This window comes from Myiozetetes cayanensis, unplaced genomic scaffold, assembly GCF_022539395.1.
Source record: "Myiozetetes cayanensis isolate MyiCay16 unplaced genomic scaffold, myiCay2020 scf2-11, whole genome shotgun sequence".
NCBI classification, from domain to species: Eukaryota; Metazoa; Chordata; class Aves; order Passeriformes; family Tyrannidae; genus Myiozetetes; species Myiozetetes cayanensis.
The window spans coordinates 17,640,958-17,659,741 of NW_026087411.1; the positions used below are offsets into that span (position 1 = coordinate 17,640,958).

General features: G+C 46.8%; 1 protein-coding gene across 1 annotated transcript in view; it reads left to right on the plus strand.

Moving 5' to 3' along the window:
* Positions 1-18,784, plus strand: part of GALNT14 (polypeptide N-acetylgalactosaminyltransferase 14) — a 100,904-nt gene that overhangs the window by 54,353 nt on the left and 27,767 nt on the right. Inside the window, exons 3-6 of the mRNA XM_050316153.1 lie at positions 2,986-3,084; positions 11,923-11,990; positions 14,506-14,571; positions 16,686-16,807. Of these exons, the coding sequence (XP_050172110.1) occupies positions 2,986-3,084; positions 11,923-11,990; positions 14,506-14,571; positions 16,686-16,807 (355 nt within the window). The remainder of the gene's footprint in view (positions 1-2,985; positions 3,085-11,922; positions 11,991-14,505; positions 14,572-16,685; positions 16,808-18,784) is intronic.

The following is an 18,784-nucleotide window of genomic DNA, read 5'->3' on the forward strand; positions in this document are numbered from 1 at the left end:
AGAGTTTCAACACGCTGCAAATATAGGTAGTGCAGTTATTACTCTTTTTTTACTGTCTTTTTTTATTTTTTTTTTTTTAAACAATTTAAAACAAACCAAACCAAACTTTCATTGGTTTCCTGAAAATGTTTTGGGTGTTGTTTCTGGTTTGGGTTTTGTTTGGTTGGTTTTTAGTTGTTGTTTTGGGATTTTTTTGTTTGTTTGTTTTGTGTTTTGTTTGTTTGGTTTTCCTTTTTTTCATTTTTTTTTCTTTTTTTGTTGGCAATTGGGTGACCTATGAAATACCATAAGCAGCACAAAACGTTTATCCAGCGACAGCCTGAGGTAGCACAGGCAGCTCTTAGCAGGTTTATTTTCATTATTACAGCAATTTTAGGGCTGCATGCTGCAATTTTCACTTGCAGTGAGGTATTAAATTGAAATTACCCCAGATGTAATTGTCACACAAAATAATTCTGGACATGCTGGATTTAATGCTTTTCCAAGCTGTGGTTTTTATTACCCAAGTAAGTGCCAAAAAAACACTTGTAGTCAACAACTTAAACTGAAATCTGCCTTCTGGGGAGCCAGGATGTTTCGCTGCAGTTACACTGGGGAGGAAGGAAAAAAAAAGAGGGACCAACTGGAGTAAACTTTGGGAGGGCTCCTGAAAGAATAGTCCAGGGGTAAAATATTGGGCAAGGGCAGACTCAGGGCCGCATAGGAACCACGGAGGAGGGGCGCTGGCAGAGGCAGCAGCTCAGCCTAACACTTTTCGAGCTGGTTTTTGGAGAGGCAAGTCCCAGCTGTGGTGTCACAGAGACAAAGAGAGGCAGGGGGTGCTGCCAGGCCCCTGCCTGCTCCGCAGCAGCAGCACAGTCATTGGTCCCTTCTTTGGGATGCAATGAGTCTCGTTAAACAGAGGCCAGGGATGGATGGCAGCACCAGTGACCAGGCTCTGGAGGTGCTCATATGAGACACTTCAGCCTTTCCCAGATGCACATTGTCTAGTGAGGCCAATCTGGTGCACAGACATCTGGAGTTGTAAAAGCAAGTTGTTGTGCATGAGGAGCCTTTGTTGGGCTGCTGGAGGGCTCAGCCAGGGTGCAATATTCCCAGCACTCCCACTGGTGGGTGGTACAGCATGCACACGCTGCTGCTTTATTTATTAGCTCCTTAGCTGTTGGAATAACATAAGTAAAGTATTGATGACTTTATGTTTTCCACCCTCTTTCATTCTTTTCCAGAAATAGCTTCCCTTGTTTGCTCCACAGAACCGCGCTGAAAGTGGGTGGAAGGACATGCATCTGGGAACGATGTAAAAATAGCACAGGGAGAGGCAGTTGCCACAGTCTGTCCCTGGAGCTCCACAAAGCAAGCGAGAGCTGAGCCTGAGCATGGCAAATCAGGAGCTGAACAGCCACTTCTTTCTCATCATATCAGTTTGGGAAGGCTGAGCTGGAGTTGGTTACTGGATGGTGCATGGTGCTGCAGTGACCCAGAGGAGCAGCTCAGGGCATGACCCAGTACTGTTTCATAATTCAGAAACCCTCTGTTTTCAGCATCCCTGAGATGTAATTTTGATGAATGAGGGTGCTGTCGCACAGGGCAATGTTACTGAACTTTCTCCTGCATATGGAATAGCTGTGCAACTTTGGCATCCTTTGGGGATGTACCTAGAATTAGAATTGTCTTGATTGTGAATTTCTGGCTAAAAGAATGAGAAAACTGTTTTTGGTCAGGTTGAAGCAGGATTTGGAAAATGTTTTGAGTGAAACAATGAGAGAAAGCAACAAGTGATTTAGTGTGATCTTGGAAATATTTTGTCCCACTCAAGATATCATTTTTTTCTTATCTCTGGAATTGTTACACCTGTTGTGCACTCTTTTCTCCTTTAATTTAGTTCACTTTGTAAATAATCGGAAATGCAATTTCAAAATTAAAAGATGGAAAATCTCATCAAAAAATAATATCTCAAGCATTTTGGCACTTCACACGTGCAACATGCCATGTTCAATAGCATAAATCAGCAATATCTTGCTGGTTACTCTTACCTGCTTTCTCCTCTCCATCCCCAGCCTAATTTTTCCATCTGTTTTTACTTCATCTTGCAGACACTGTGTCCGAGAACTTGGTGGGAGCAAACTAATGGTGGTTGCTCAGTCCTTTTTTCTGCTTCATTTGACGATAGTAGTGGTAGCACCTGGGCAGTGACACAGCAGCAGGTGATTGGCATGTGGATGGGAAGGGACATAATGGCTGTGATGGGGAGCTCCTCAGGTTGGGTATGGGCTCCTGCTGCTGTTGTGTCATCACAGAGACTGATAGGGACCTGGAAAGAGCATCATAGATGTAAGAGATGTATCTGGATTTTCTGAGCAAGGAATATATTGGTGTCGGTCTATAAAAGCCACAAATGTAATCAGCTAAAGGTCAAAGTAATTACAGAGTCTGTGACATTTCCTTCTGGGAAGGAGGCAGCAGGGGCCATGGTCACAGTTGTGGGTTTGGAAAGTTTTAAATCCCAATCTTCCCTGTAGTTTGGTTATGCCATTAAGGCAGAATGAATAAGGAAACAATCAGTTTAGAAACAAGGACTTGGCTTACCTTGCAACCCGCTGGTGGAAATTGCTGCCTTGGGAGGTTGGGAGTGAGGTGGCTTGGTGCTGGAGCTGCAAGGATGCTCTTACCTCTGCTGGTGCCACCAGCTGGGTGGATGTGATAGTGCTAGCTGTGAAAGCATTGGTTAGAGGAATGGGCTGCCCACTGGGTACCTCTGATCTCATCCCTTCCTATTAATGACAGTTAAGTTCTTTGCTGCTTTAATCCTCAGTGACTTACTTTGCATTTTTTTGATTCAGACAGAAAAACATGTATTTATTTATTTATTTGTAATAGTGGCTGGAGGACCATTTACTGATGGCCTCTGCTGCCTGTGTAAATCAAGTGAGCTCCCACTTTGAATTCCAGTACTTGAATGGCCTTTTCTTCTTTCTCTTTCCCCAGGTGTACGACTTTGCACTATGGCCAGGACCTCCCACCAACAAGTGTCATCATCACTTTCCACAACGAGGCCAGGTCAACCCTGCTAAGGACAATTCGGAGGTAAGAGCTCTGGTGATCTCTTAAAAAATTGTGAGTGAGCTAGAGGTTTTCACTAATAAAGGCAGAATCTGTTTGCACTCATGGCAGCAGTGGGACTAGCTGCAGTCTCAGATGATGTCTGGGAGAAATTAGAGTGAAAGCTGGTCTTAGAGAAGTAGCTTTTACAGTGGGATATTCAGGAAAGTACGGAGCTGTGCTCCCTTTGCAGGGTCTAGCATGGGAAACTCTTGAGGGAGCATTAGCAGATTAGACAGAGTCTGGGATAAGAGCTTTTATATCCATCTGGGTATCAGAGATCAGCTGTGTTTTCTCCCGGTCCTCTAGGGACAGCTATCACTCTACAGATATTTGCTCTGGTAGTGCTGTTTGAGCTTCTCCAGTGACCCATCGAGTGCCAGAAAGGCTTGCTAATTGAGAAGCCCTGATGGCACACATGCAGACTAGATTTTCAAAGACGGTTTCTGTACTCCTGCGGGTCCATGGTGGAGCGCACTGGGCATGTGGCCATTCCTTCATTTGTCAGTTTGTTCTTGGCTGTGTTTTGCTGTAGTGAATAGACTAAAAGCTTCGTTTTCACAGCAGGTTTTTGAAATCAGTGTTTAATCCCAATATGCGCTTTGAATCTGCAAATTCTCTTGTGGGAAGAACTGGTGAGGTGTGCCCACCCCACCTTTGAGGGATCTGTCTCCACATCTAGGCTGGTGGGTTCCTCAGCAGCAAGCATGGGTGCACTCTGATCTGTGCCAATAGTAAGTGTGTTGCAGGTGCATCTCATGCCCACCTTGTAAGGGTTTGTGCCCTGCTGAAAGTCTTGTTTCTTAAGCCCTGGCATCCTCAGGGACCCCTTGCCATCATTGGTACTGGTCAAACTGGGGTTGCTGGTTACAGGGAGGCTTCAACCGTTCCCTGTTCACTGTCACATCCTTGCTGAGCTTTTCTCTGAAAACAGCATCCTTCCTCAGGTGAGCACACCCAGGGCCACAAGTGAGTTTGACAGTCCTGAAATTGAAATCCTTCTTTGCTTTATGGTTTCATGCCCAATCCCATCTCCTTCCTTCACACTTAATAATCTGTCACTGCCTTCTCTCTCTAGGATGTGTGGATTTTGGGTGATACTGATGCTTGGCACTCTATACCACCTCCTTGATCTTGAACCTTCTCTTTTGTCTTTACAGTGCCTTGCATAAATTTGCCATTCTCCAAACCCAATTGTAACAGAGATGGCAGGTGCAGTCCTCTGGCTCCCACTGAGATATAGGAAGCTTTAAGTGCAGGGATGGACTTTAATCTCATTTCTCCTCATAACTCAGCACTTGACTGTCCTGCCAGGTAAAATCATGAGTAATGTTGTCACATGAAAAATGTTAGATGCATGATACAGCTCTTATACCTGGATCCCCTATATCTGGCTTCACTGGAGAACTGTTCATTGCAGTAATGGCAAGGTTAGAAATACAGATAGATTGAATTTTTCCTTCTTCTGGGTTATTGTCTTCTGAAGTTTCTGATTTCCAGCTATGAAAAGACTTTCTTCCTTGTTCCTCTTATTTTCTTTGCTCAACTTGATTAGTTGGCTTTACTGCCTTCCTTACCTGGCTGCGTGTGATTTCCACCACAGTTTTGCCCATGTGCACTGCTCCTTCTTGCTTATGTGCCCTGGCAATTCCAGCACTCCTGTTTGTCTGGGAAGTTTTTCCTAAATTCTGGGGCTCCTTCTGAGCCCTCGTTCTCTTAGGTTGATCTCCAAACAATGCCAGAGCCCTGCGGAGCATTCGACTGAGCTGCACCACGGAGGCAAACCTGGGCAGTGAGGAACTGAGACGACAGCCTTGGGTCCCACGTCTTCTCTGCCTCCCCCTGGGCTGAGATCCTGAGCTGACCCTCCTTTTTCTGGTCCCCATGGTTTGGAGGTGGCCTCTTGGCATCAGGGTTTACTGTTTTCCTCCTGGATGCAGTGCACAGGGGCTTGCTTTGATACAACCAGTGTTAGGAACACCAGCCCTTGGTGGCAAGTTGTGCTGGTGACATGGCTCCTGTTCTGCTTCTCTCTAGTGGTGATTGTGCACGTATTGCCACCTCCCTGCCTCTTTTTGAATCCAGCTGAGAGCACATCTGCCTCTTTAGCCTCTGTAGGTTAATTTGCTGTGCCTTCTGACTGCTTGGTTTTTTTCCCTCTTGCTCAGCAAATACTTAGTTTAATTAGATCTTCCAGATAAGTCCATCCCACAGTGGCTGTAACAACATGGATCATTTTCCATGGCTGTTCAAAATAACCCCTCTCCTCCTGACAGTGCTTTGTGCCTTTTGGGGCAGTCTGTGGCCAAGTGCTTTGAGTGTAGTGGTGACTAAATTGGACACTTGTTCTACCCTATTCTCCCTAGTACATCTCCATGGTGCACTCTTGGGATAACCCAGGTGGATGGACTGAGAAACAGATCTGTCTGTGACTGGCAGAAGATTCTGAACTGCAAACCTGGTTTCCTGAGTTCCAGGCTGGATTTTCCAGCCTTGTCACAGGAACAATGTTTTCAGCTAATTGCCGTAGCAGGAGCAAGAAGCAGGGCAAAGGGACATTGCTTGGCTTGTCCAAAGCCGTGATGCCACAAGGCACCATCCCTGCAAAGGGGGCACTTCCTACAGGACTCCATGTAAACACAGAGGAGTGGCAGAGGGAAATGCTGGTAAAGGCACCATCTATCAGGGGAGGAAATGGCCTCTTGCAGAAGAGACTATGTATGTGATGAGCAGGAAGGATTTTGCTGTTCCTGTGATTTTCCTGGGTGCTTGAGAGCTTTAATGTTTCCTGAGTGCTGAGGCTGAGCTGTGTGGCAGGCTCAGTGTGTTTCATGTGGCCCTTGGTAGGGATGTGAGTGCACTGACCTGTGAAGCAGAGGCAGCAACACGTGGCCTCCACAGCCACCCCTTACGCAAGTCACGTTGTGTTTGGGACGGTTCGTTTATGAACATTTTGCGTTGTCAGAGCTATTGGGAAAAGCTAGTGGACTGTGTTGAATAATGAATTCATTTAAAAGTTTCATGATCTTTGACCATTTGCCAGCTGAAAGTAAAGCAGGGGGGAAAAAAAAAAAAGGCCACGTTAATCGAATGCCCAAATCTCTGCAAATGGTGTAGTCAGCACTTATAAATGCATGTGGCGCAACTATGCTTGCGAATACATACAGCTGCCCAGGTAGTAGGGGATGGCTGTCATGAGAAAGACAAATAAAAAGGGGAGAAGAGGCCAGAAAGGAGGAGATGGTGAATAGCAAAGCAGCTCTTGAGATTTTTTAGTATTTTTTTAAACTGTGCAGATGGGAGAAAGTACCATTGGGTTGTTTCAACCACTCACTTTTTGAATGACCTTGAACAAATTCCTTAATCCTCTCTGGTTTGGCTTCATGTATTTCAAGCTCCAAGTACCTTAAAGATGGTGAGAGTCTCCAACAGTACAGGGATGGGACCATGTAAGTAAACCCGACGTGGGAAGGCAGCAGCAAGGGAGAAAACAAGCAGTACAGAGGCATTTAAAATTAACACAAAACAAGCAATTTCTTCTTTCCTGTCTTTCCATCCTATGCTATCCCGCATTTAACAAGGGAATCTTAATCCTGTTGTGTGGGTGATCTGCCGGGCAGAGAGTGAGACAGTCCCGTTTACTCTGCTGAGTGGTTTTCATTTATTTATTCTTCAAACTTGCAGCTGGGGAGCTCAGAGGAGAAATAAGGAAACTTTAATTATTTACCTCTGGCTGACAAACCAAAACACATCCTTTGGCAAAAGTCCTGATGCGAGTGCTGTGAATACCGCATCAAATATTTAGGTCATTAATTAGCAGGGAGAATATCATGCCTTTCATTTTCCTGTGCTTATAAGTAAGAGAAGTGATGTCCTGGACAGCCAGCACCTCACACCTTCCTTTTATGCCACTAACTTGTCTGCATCCAGACACATCCAAGGCAGGGAGGTGACAAAGCCGCACACCTCCTTGCTTCGGCAGCGTTGGCACCATATAGAGTCTGTGCCATAACTGAAATGAGCCTGATTAGAGAAGCAAAAACAAGCCAGGTGTTGCACAGACACTGTATAATTAGCACTTTGTGCTGACTATTTTTTCATTTCTTTTTTTTTTTTTTTCCCCTGCTTTTTGCTTAAACCCTGGGCTTTTTTTTTTTCTTAATTTGCTAATCATCTCTCGTGGTGACTGAGTACACAGCCCTCCATTCGCTTTTACCTTTTGATGTTAACATAAGAGAACCCTTGAATTTCAAAGAGCTTGGTGGGTATTTGAAAGAATAAAATGCGAAAGCCGCAGTGTAATCAAAGCTCATTATGGTTATTCTTGGTGTGATGTCTCTCTTCCTACGTAATTAGCCATTTGGGGTTGTTGAAGCAGCTCATTTTGGCGGGCATTTTCTCTCTGCACTCATGGTCTGATTTCGATAATTGTGACCCTTAGCCCTTTGCACACTTTATTATACTCCCAAAGGTGGGTTTTTTTCCCCCCCACCAAGTCCAAATATGTTACCATGGAGAGAATTAATGGGTTCATGAGTTCCAAAGAATAAATGTCCACAGTCATCTCTCCAAAGCAAGTGGTATTCTGGGTGGTGACTGAAAATATACTGACTTTTGGTCAGAAGGTCTGAACTCCTCCAGGCAAACATTTTCCATATCTTATATGTCAGGGTGACTTTTGCACTGGTGTTTATTTGGAGTTGAAATTGCTGGATCCAGTACTTATCTCCAGGTAGGTGGAAAGGGATCCCAACAAATTGTTGAGGAGGATGGAAGAAGGACCTTAACAATGAAAATTTAAGGTGAAATTCTCCATGGCTAAATCTGCATAAGGTCTGCTAAATCCATTGAAACAAAGAAAATTTCAGCATTGACTTTTCAAGATAATTCAGCAGCAAATGTGGTCTTAATGGATTGAGTAAATGTAAGCACTTTCTGGACTAAAAGCATGAGTTTTCATTTCGATGGCAACAACAGGACTTGTGGCAATTTAAGGGAGAAAATGTGATCTCTGTCGCAACAGAATATAAAAGCTGTTTCATTTGTTAAAATGTGCCCATCAATGCAGTATATACCTACCTATGATTTCAGGGAAAGAAATCTATAAATAACAGAGGGACTTCAAAGCACTACAATATTGTCTTCTGATTTTACCCATATAAAAGAGGAAAAAAAGCCATGCACAGACATAAAGAAAAGAAAGTATTAAAAAAAAAAATCAAAGCCAAGCAGAGGCAAAAGTAATAGAAAAGCCGGCTTTGAATTTTTAGAAGTGCTTTTATAGTCTGTCTGAAAATAAAATTCCCGTAACGTCGAAAATGTGCAGGATTTGGTGTCTCTGTTTCCCATCCTCCCCAAGGAGTGCCGCAGGAGGGGTGTTTATAGTCTTCTGTGTTTCCAACATCATGTGCATTATCGTGTGATTAATAGAGCGCAGGAAGAAAATGTGTTGGAGTTGTGGATGTGGCTCTGCTGGAAAGCCAGTGTGCTTGCTCTTGGCTGAGTTGGGAAGTGGGCTGTGGTTGTGGTCTTGCAGCCTTTGGATCTCTTTGTGCCTGCATCAAGGGGCCTTTAGCTTATCAGCAGTTTTTGGGTTTGCTGGGGTCTGTGCACAGACTTGTGAGGGCAATAATGAGCTCAAAGCGTGCTGAAATCAGTGGACATCAGGGCTCTTAGAGCCAGCCTTTGGACCACCCTCACCAGGGTGAGTTGTTTAATGGTGTTTTGGAAAAGTGTCACGTGGTAAGGGAGTCCCACAAGAGATTTGATGGGATAGGGCTGTGATGATACAGGGTGAGGGGATGCTGTGTCACTCACACTGGTGTCTGTCATTAACCCCATGGAAGGATGAAGGTTTATGGAGCCAGACCAGCTCTTGGAGATGTCCTTTCCTTATAGGTCAGCGTGCTGGCTAAATTTTCCCTCTCCCTCTGGTCAATGCTCTGCATCCCAGAAATGGCCATTGCTGGCATTCAGGGGACATGTTCCATGACCTATGGTGTGGCACATCCAGGCACAGAGTTGGCAGCCAGTTCCTTAACCTGGGAACAGAAGGAGCAGCAGAGTAGGTGTGGGGCTACACACCTTCCCAAACCCAGCACCATGGGAATTCTCATGCTGAATTTTCTTCCATAAGAGCTGCCTTTGGGGAAATTCCTCCAAAGGCATGGAGTACCACTTAGAGCCCGGGTCTGAGTATACACAGCCTAGTGCCACAGTTTTATTCTGGCTGGTACCAGCAAAAGCAAGATTCGGCCCCTTTGTGTCTGTCTTCCTGTGGAGTTAAGCCCTGCATTGCACTTCTGGCAGCCGAATCCGTAGGGGAGACTAGGCAGAGGCAGGATTTGAATGTTCAAGTTGCCCGCTGCCTCCTCCCCTCCCGCTCTCCATGGGTTATTTATTTATTTTGCTGGCTTTTTTACAAGCCTGCTTCTTTCCTGCAGGTTTCACTGAGTTAGGTTTCCAGGCAATCAGCGCTTGTTAAATATTCCACTGAGCGTGATATTGCTCTCCTGTCTCTCTCTGCTGACGCTCGGCTGTGGTAATTTGCTGAACTCAGCTCTCGCGTGTGGGGATTTTTAAAAAATAACAAACCTATTAATAATAATAATTAAAAAACACTTGACAGGTGGAAACAGCACAACTAAATTGTTCTGTGTGCCCCAGCGGGAGGAGGGGCGCTCAGCCACTTTTTCCTAGTACTCCATGCAGGCTCTGGGTGTTGGTGAGGCGGTGTTGTCTAACTCTGCTTGGTACAAGCCGTAGTGATGTCAGGGGGGCCACAGCTGCTGTTGCACAGGGGACAGCATCTTCCTTTGCCTCCTTGCTCCAACATTAACATGCAAGGCATCTGAAGTGGGGTAAAATAATGTTTTTTGCTAAGATCCTGAAACTGGAAGAGTTTGTGTTTCCAGGGAAAGTCATACTTGGAAGTGATTTTTGAGGACATCCAGAAGGGTGGTGCCAGGCTTACCCACTCCATCTGATATGAAACCCCTTTCTTTCAGGATTTCTGCTGGGGGAAAAAAAAAACCAAAACCAACATACAGGGAGCATCCATTATATATGGAAGAAATTCTTTGCTGTGAGGGTGGTGAGGCACTGGCACAGAGAATTTGTAGATGTCCGTTTACTGGAGGTGTTCAAGACCAGATTAGCTGGGGCATCGAGTACTCTGGTCTAGTGGAAGGCATGCCTTCCCATGACAGTGGGGGCGGAACTACATGATCTTTAAGGTCCCTTCCAAACCAAATCATTCTGTTATTCTGTGATTCTGTTTCAAGCATCTGCCTTGTGATGTCCTGTACACCTTCCAAAAAATTCCGGCTCAGTTCTCTGGAGAGTTGTAATTCCAGTACCTGAAGTGTGTGTGTGGGGTGTACACCAGTACAGGCAGCCTGGCAAGTACAGGTGTCAACCTGGCAAGGGCCACCCTCTGGAGGGAGTGCTCTTGTAGGTTCTCATCAAGAAGGTTTCATCAGAGAAATGCAGCCCTTTGGTGAATGTCCTCAGATATCCAGGGGTGAGGCTGTAAGACCCTTCTGCATTTCTGCCAGTGTGGCTCCCAAGCACTCATGTGCCCTGGGGATCCTGCCCTTTGTAGCTCTCTTGACTAGGGTCTGGGCCAGGGATGTGGTTTTTCCAGATTTTCAGGTGGTTGTTTTTTTTTTTTTTTTTCTGTGTGTGTGTGAGGGGTTTTTTTGTTTTGTTTTGGGTTTTTTGTGAGGTTTTTTTTTTTTTGCGGGAGTTTTGGGAGCCTGAGAGACTGGGAAAACCTGTTGATGAGAATCTGCAGGGATTAGGGGCTTTAAGGCTGTTAGCTAGTCAGGTGACTGCCCTCTTATGCCAGTGGGAATTTTGAAGGTCTGAAGTTTGGGGGGATTTTAAATCCTGTGTGAAAAACGAACCATGCTTAGGATGAAGACAAAGAAGTATAAATGATGGAAAAGCCTGAACAACCCAACTGGCATTATCGAAGCCCAAGCCGAGCACTTAGGAGACTTTTGGGATGTCCTGGGGTTTCTGTTTCAAGAAGTCAGCCTTGACCCTTTGCTGGGGCAGGATTTTAAGCTTGTGTAATTCTGCAAACCTCTGCGCTGTGAGAGAAAGAGAAAGAACAGGTCTAGGCTTTTTAATAATAATCATAATACTAAAAAAAACCTTTGGTGGCATAATTAAGGGAAGACTGTAGCTTTCAACCATGTTTCGCAGGAATGGAGCTGTGAACCACGTCCTCCAGCCTCTCTCTTTCATTAACTAGGTGCGCTCCAACCCTGCTCTTATCCTCTCGGCAGCCTCTCAAACACAATCAGCTCATGGATAAAAACAGGAGTTGTCCTGCCGCAGCTGTGAGCTGTGTAAGGATGGGTTTGAGCTGGGTAATTTTCTCTGTGTTGGCCCTGCTGTTGCTGGACACCGTATCATTAGCCCCAGAGGAGGTGTTGGGGTGACAGCAGCTTTGCTGTAAGCCCAGCTAGGAATCTCGGTGAAATGTGCGTGTTGCTGAAAAGCCCGTTTTTCGTGGCTTTACGTGGTGCTCTGCTTTTGCTCACAAGGGTGATAAAGGTGAATCTCAGGCATTTCCCAGGAATGCTGAGTGCTTGGCTCTTAGATCAGGCTACAGGGAATTGATAGCCAGGCACTGTAGATTACTGGGGGGTGGTGGGGAGTGGTTTCTGGGCCTTATCTGGTATACCCTTTCTGGAAATCGAAGCCTGGTTTTCTGTGCTTTGGCAGAGACCAGTTCCTAGGCTTTTCCACTCCGTTTGCTGGGTTGTTAATTTGGTCAAGCACTGTCATGGATTTTCTCTCTTCATCCTTTAGCGTGCTGAACCGCACCCCAGTGCACCTCATCCAGGAAATCATACTAGTGGATGACTACAGTGATGATCGTAAGTGACCCTTTCTGTGTTAAAAGCAGGAGGCCAAACTGAAAGAGCCTGTGAGAGACTGGGATGCATGCAGAGATGGGAGAGAGTTTGCTGAAGTGGAAGGAAATTCAAAGCTGTGTAGCTGTGGAGAGCAAACCCTGCTGTGCCGGGTTTGCATCGCCACGTGGAGAATTCAAATTCCAAATGATCAAATCTCTTTTCATGAAAACCATACAAGAAAAGCGCACGGCAAATCCTTTTTATGCTTAGTAGACGTGAATCCAGTCCTTACATGGTTGTATCCTACCACCAGCCATGGTGTGTCTGATCTGACTCTCAGCTGCAGCCAGGAGCAATTCTGCATTGATACCACTGGAAATACAGGGGATAATGACAGTCTGACCCTTTGGACCTATGTATATGTGCTGCATACATTTATGGAGGTGGTCAGCAACTCTTGATTTTTTTATTTTCTTTTTTTCACCTGAGGATTCCCTGTGTGGGTTTCCCATTTCTGAGATGCACCATAAATAGCATTGTGCACCACATATCCTGCCCACATCCTCCTGCTGTTCTTTCAGTTAATAGCATGACTCAAGTTAAATCGATAGGTCTGATCTCCAGTAGAAGGTAGCTGAAGCCCCAGGGACTCCCAGGGAACCACCCCAGGTAAAGACCTTGCCCAGTGCAAAGTGCAAGTTGAAGATCCAGGGGCTGAGAGTAAGTGCTCAAAAATCCTGTCTCAGGCATAAAAAGGATGATAAACTGTCTGAGTGGTCTGTGACACTTACATTTGAAGGAGCTGCAAAATGTAGTGGTTTACTAGGAAACCTGAAAACAAAGCCAGACAGGCTTTTGAAAACATGAATCTAGGCTTTGGTCTTGGATGTTATAAATAGGCTCTGCCTCAGTGAGCATTAGGGACAGATTTCACACGAGACCTGTTTCTTGGAATTGACACCTCCCTGGGAAGTTGCTGAAGCTAGGGGATGGAGTTGCCGTGATTACGGTGAGCTTTGGAGTAGCTCTAGCACACGGGATGGGCAGACTAGACAAGCCTGTGATGGGGAAAAGGAGCAGGTGCAAGGACTTGAGCTACGCTGGAGTACAGCAGAGCAGGATTTTTGAAGGGTGGAGGAAATAATTGCCAGGTATTTGGCTAAAGAAACAAAGCACTTGCCTTCCTACAAGCATGCCAAATGCCATGAGCCACGGAGAACGAGCAGGGCTGGGTTTAAGCTCATCCCGGGCCACCAAAGGGGAGCATGTTTCCTGCGCAACTTAGAGCAGCCCCTCAGCTACTCAGCACTTCTCAGCTCTCTGACATCTTCTTTCCTGTGATAGTCTGAGCCTGCTGGCATCTGCTCTGCATGCATTTACATAAAATGCATGTATTTGCATAATACACTATACACACATGGTCAGTTTTTTCCCTGCAACCCACCCCAAACAATTAGTGCTTTTATCTCATGCCCAGTTGTGTCTCATTTCTCACCTCTCTCTGCCTGCTGGCCTTGTTATTCACTGGGATGCAGTTTTTCTGCATGTGAATTCCCACTATTCTCAGCAGAAATCCATTGTAGGTCCATAGCCAAGCCCTGCCACTTCTGCTTCCCTGTCCCAGCTCGTCCCCAAATTGCTCAGGGTATGGGTACAGCGATGTTTCTTTACCAGCAAAGATTGCTGGAGGAGATGAAAGTGCTCGGAGGTGTGTGCAGGTGCAGGGGCTGGGCAGAGGGGATGGGGCATGTGTGTGTGTGTTTATAGCAGCAAGGAAAAGGAGGCAGAGCCGTGAGAGGCATGAAGGGGTTGTGGAGGTCACAACATGAGGGTGCAGAGGTAGAGGGGACTGTGATGGGTGCATCTACCTGCAGACCCAGCTCTGGCCCTGCTCTGACATCCTCCACTTTGCTGGGAGAAATCCAGGTGAAGATGGATGCTGATGCTGCAGGCAGCACCAGGGCAAGAGCAGTGGCAGTGACTGTGTGGGATTGCAGGACCTCCCTAGCTCAGGTGTAGGTGGCTGTCAGGCCATAAAGCTGCCACCCAGAGCATAAGGAGCCCCCAGCTTGCTCCCCTTTGACTCTATTTGACCATCCCTTTCTCCTCACTGAAGCCTCCAGGCCACCACAGGAAGCTCCTACCCTGCCAACCAGACACACGTCAAACAGCTTGTGCGTTGCTTTGCAGCTACCAAAAATAGTAATTTGCATTACTGTGCAAAAAGTCAGATTCTGACCCCAACCACAGCTCTTCTGTGCTGATTTTAGAGCATAACTCAGCTGCTCTCAGTGTCAATCTGCTGAATTTACACTAGTTTCATGAAAACTGCTGCTCTGCCAGTCAGAATTTATGCTGCATGAGCTGAGGGGTAAGAGTGTTGTGACCCAGCAGTGCTATCACCGTAACAAGCCATCAACCAGTCCAGGACAGGGTCCTCTCCCTGCTCCCAGTCTCCCCTAGGACTCCCCATTTCTGCTACCAGAGCCACCCTGAGGGCTGAGGGTGACATGTCCTCCCTTTTGTGTTTCCCAAGCTGATGACTGCCGCTTGCTGGGCCAGCTCCCCAAGGTGAAGTGCTTGCGGAATGGACGGCGAGAAGGTAAGAGCTCCCTGCCACAACCCAGGTGGGATACCCAGATTTTGGGAAGTGTGAGAGCGATGGAGTCAAGGGACACCTCCATGGAGTGGCCAGCAACGAGGTCAGTGGCTCCTGGGGACAAGGGGGCCATGATAAAAGGGAATGTGATAAAGGGCTGGGATTTGAAATGGATCTCCCCTTTCTTGCTGAAAAAGAGGGGACTATTAAGATATCCAGTGAGGCTCAGCTGTAGCTTATTAGCCAGAAAATTAGAACAGGCAAAACAAAGCCCCGGGTCTTATTTGTAAAAATGTTTGCTCTAATGAAAGAGAGGAGATCTGCTCCTGCTGCTTCTGTGGGATTCTTTTTTTTTTAATAATTAATTATATTTGAAAGATTAAGAAGGGCTATATGGAGGATGAATGTATGTCCTACTGGGCTGCTGCTGGCAACCTTTTGAGACGTTTTCCAGCTCCCCATAGCCTGCATGTGTGCTTCCAAATTCTGCTTTGCAGTATTAGGAGAACAAAACCCTAAGTCTTTTCATGCTGCAAATCAAAGGTGTGAGTCCAGGCAGGCGTTGGGTTGAGGAGACTGAGGAGTGGAGATTCATTGTGATTTCTTTCTGCAGATGATTTCAGCTCTGCAGATATGGTGACAGGGTGGCATCAAATCTCATGGGTGTAAGAGACATACCTGCTTTGGCAGGAGAGTAAGGGAGGTCTCCCCAGACCCTCACCTCCTTCTCATCTTTCTGTCCTGTGTGATAGAGGTGCACATGTGCTTATCTCCAACACGTAGACCCACAGGTATTAGTGCTCTGTAAATCAGTCAGAATGTGGGAAGCCAGCCTTACCTTGCTTAATACGTTGCTAACCCAGGGTCTACATTGCTTAATACATCGCTTAAGTTGTATCCCTCAGGGCCTGCTGGGATTTGGGGAGATTTAGGGTTGGTGCAGAACACACACCTGCCCAAGAGATCTTAGGAGTTGTAGAGAGAGATACAGTGACAACCTGTATTGTAGGAGGTGACTTTGGCAAATGCTGGATCATTTCAGACTTTGTTCTCCTGTCCCTCTCCCTCCTGCTCAGAGGCTGTTCCTTGACCCTATTCCTCTAGGGAATTTTAATATGAAAGTTGGTGACCTTCTGCATGGACCTGATGTGCAACTGCTACCTGAAACCCTTGTATCTCTCTTTATCTGTCTCTATGTCCCCTCATATTGCCACTGTTACCCTTTCATACAGAAGCTCTGCTTTCCTTGAGTCACCTGCATCCCCTCTTGTTTGCCAACAGACCATCTCCTTTCTTGTGCTGCAGTTCACTTGAGCATCAACTGCATGCAGGAGGAATGCTGAAAAGCTTTTTAACTCCTGCATAAATAGGAACAGAGCATCTTTAAGAGCAACGATTTTGCTGAAGAGTCTAGTGTGAAATCCATGTGTGCAGCTGCCTTTCATGACCTCCCTCTTTTTTCATTTTTCTCTCTCACAAACGTGTACAGCAATCCACTCCCATCTCCAAAGGATTCTAAATTCACCATCAGGGCCCTGATGAGCCCAGTGGGCTTCTTAGCACCTTGAAAACCAACTCTGTTTCCTTGGTAGAAAATGTGTTCCCACTGAGCTGCAGATCTGCAAGTGCCTCCAGGGCAGGAGAGAGATCTTGGGGTCACTGGGACACAGAAAGGGGCACAGCAGGGGAAAGTTCACAGTCTAAGAAAAGCTTAGTTCTGGCATGAAGTGATCCCACCCTCATCTCCCCTGGTGCATTCCCCGCTGCCTTACCTCTGTATTAGATTTATTACCTGAAGGGGGTCATGAAAGCATTTGAGTCATGTTTTGCCCCGGAATGTGACAGCAGAATTAATTGTGCAAATTAAGGATTGGCATAAATGGCATAAATCATATATCTTGGTGGAGCCATTTATTTGCTTTGGGGACCTTAGGAAGTGGTTAGCATACCTTGCAGCATCAGGAAGGAGGCAATGAACCTGGGCTGTGTTTTATCTGAATGAGGTTCAGGCAGATCAAAACCCAGGGAATGCATGAGTGCAGGAGACCATGCTGGAGGAGCCTGGGGGTGCTACCCAGCCATCTGGACAGCAGCTGACGTGGTGTGTCCCTGAATAGGTCTGATCCGGTCCCGAATCCGAGGGGCAGATGTGGCAAAAGCAGGTGTCCTGACCTTTCTGGACAGTCACTGTGAGGTGAATAAGGACTGGCTGCTCCCTCTGCTGCAGAGGATCAAAGAGGTGAGTGTTCCTGAGAGACCAGGATCACCCTCAGGGGGTGTATCAGTGATGTCCACCTCCTCTTCCCTCTCGATGGGCGTGACCGTCCACCCATAACCAACTGCATCTGAGTAAGGAAGCGATGAACTTTTGGGGTACAAAGTGGCCTTTTCTGGTCTTCCTCCACCCAACAACCAGATGAGGTGTCTCTGTGACTGGGAGAGCATGTGGGTGGGTGGGAGAAGGTGTCTCCTAGGGCAGTGGGACTCTTAACTAGCAAGCGCAGGTTGAGTGGTGAAAGGGGAATACGTGGGCAGTGCTCCAGCAGAGTTTTTAATTAGGCTCATGTAAAATGCTCAGTGATGATGATTTAAGGGAGTGACGGCTCCTTGAATAGGGGCCGAATTTAATTTCATGCAAATTAAACTCTAATAAATTGATTTAATAGGATTTAAATTCTGCTGATTTCGGAGCAGACAATGACATTCTCCTTTAGCCGCCGGCGACTCTCTCACCAGACGTGCACACAGAGGTTTCCCGGTGCCTTGGCACTCCAGTCAGGGGAAGCTCTGTGCTGGTGACCTGCTGACACCAGGGTGCAGGGGATGAAGCCTTCAGCTTCAGTACGGATGCATGATCCTTTGCCTTCTCCGTGCCTTGTTCCTTCACCCTTGTTACACCTCTGGCTCCTCATTGCTAGTGTTTATTACTCAGTGGTTTTAAAATTACTGAACTATATTGACATAAGGGCATCTGAAGGGCAAGGGAAAGCTGAGGTGGTGGGTCATGGAGAAACCTGCCTGGCTGGTGTTCACGGTGCCCCTCATCCAAGGCATCCTGCTTTTCACACCTCTATATGTGATAGCTGTTCTGGGCTGTCCGTCCCTCTGCAGCAGGAGAGGGCTGTCGGTGCTGCCAGTGCTGGAGAGGTCCCAACCTTGGTTTGCAGGCTGGGCCACAGTGCTGCTGATAAATGGAATTAAAATGGTCTTTTCATATTATCAATTGCAGCTCTGGTGCCATGTGCAGCATCACCATAGGAGTTCCGCTGCCTCCTGGTTTGAATACAGCATTAAATGCACATGTCACCTCTGTGGACTCTTTTTATTTACTCTTCTGAACTGAATCTTTCTCCAGTTGGAAGCCGGGTGGTGTATAAGCTTGCAGTGCTGCTCATGCTGCCCTCACCTTGCCCACTATCTTGCAGTCCCAGGCAGCAAGTGAGACACAGTACAAAGAGTGCCGAGGGACTTGCAAAGCAAGGGGAGTCCCACTTGCTTGCTTTTTAACTGCTCGCAGGAGCTGCAGGATAAGGGCAGAATCCTTGATTTCCTTCTTCCCAGGCCCACTGTACCCATCCTTTCCATCAGGGTTAAAATATTGATCAGTGAAGTGTATGAAATGTTACTGCTGCCACCTTCAGGCTGTGCGCAAGAGATGGGTTCCCTGTCCAACCGCTCCGTGAGGATCAGCCACCTAGGAAGAGCACTTTCTCCTTCTGCTTCTCCTAGGAACAATCTGTTTTGAGCTAATGTGATTTAAGTTCCAAGCAAATGGGTGCTGAGTGCCTCAAAGCACCGCTGGGCACTTTTGCCACCGCCAGCCACCCACCCCTGCACATCACTTCCCTTGTTTTCTCAGCCAGAGCAGCTATTCCTGCAGTTTCCATGGCAGAAACACCAGAGCCCACGTGTGCCACCGTGCATCCATGTGAAAGTGCCCCTCAAGCTTTACATCACGCTTTCCCAGCAGCCGATGGTATCCCCCGAGTCTGACATTCACTTGTGGGTGTGGGCAGCACATACCCAGCGCAGGGATTTGGAAACAAGCAGCAAAAGCAAGTGATGGAGTGTGGGGGAATGAGGGGGAGTCTGGGGGGTCTCAGACCTGTGTCTGGGAGGGTGTGCATGCCAGGGAGTGACAACGATGGTCGATGTCTTGCACCAGCATGTTTGCAAATGCATGACTGAGAGTGCGTGGGCTCTTGTTTTTACTTAT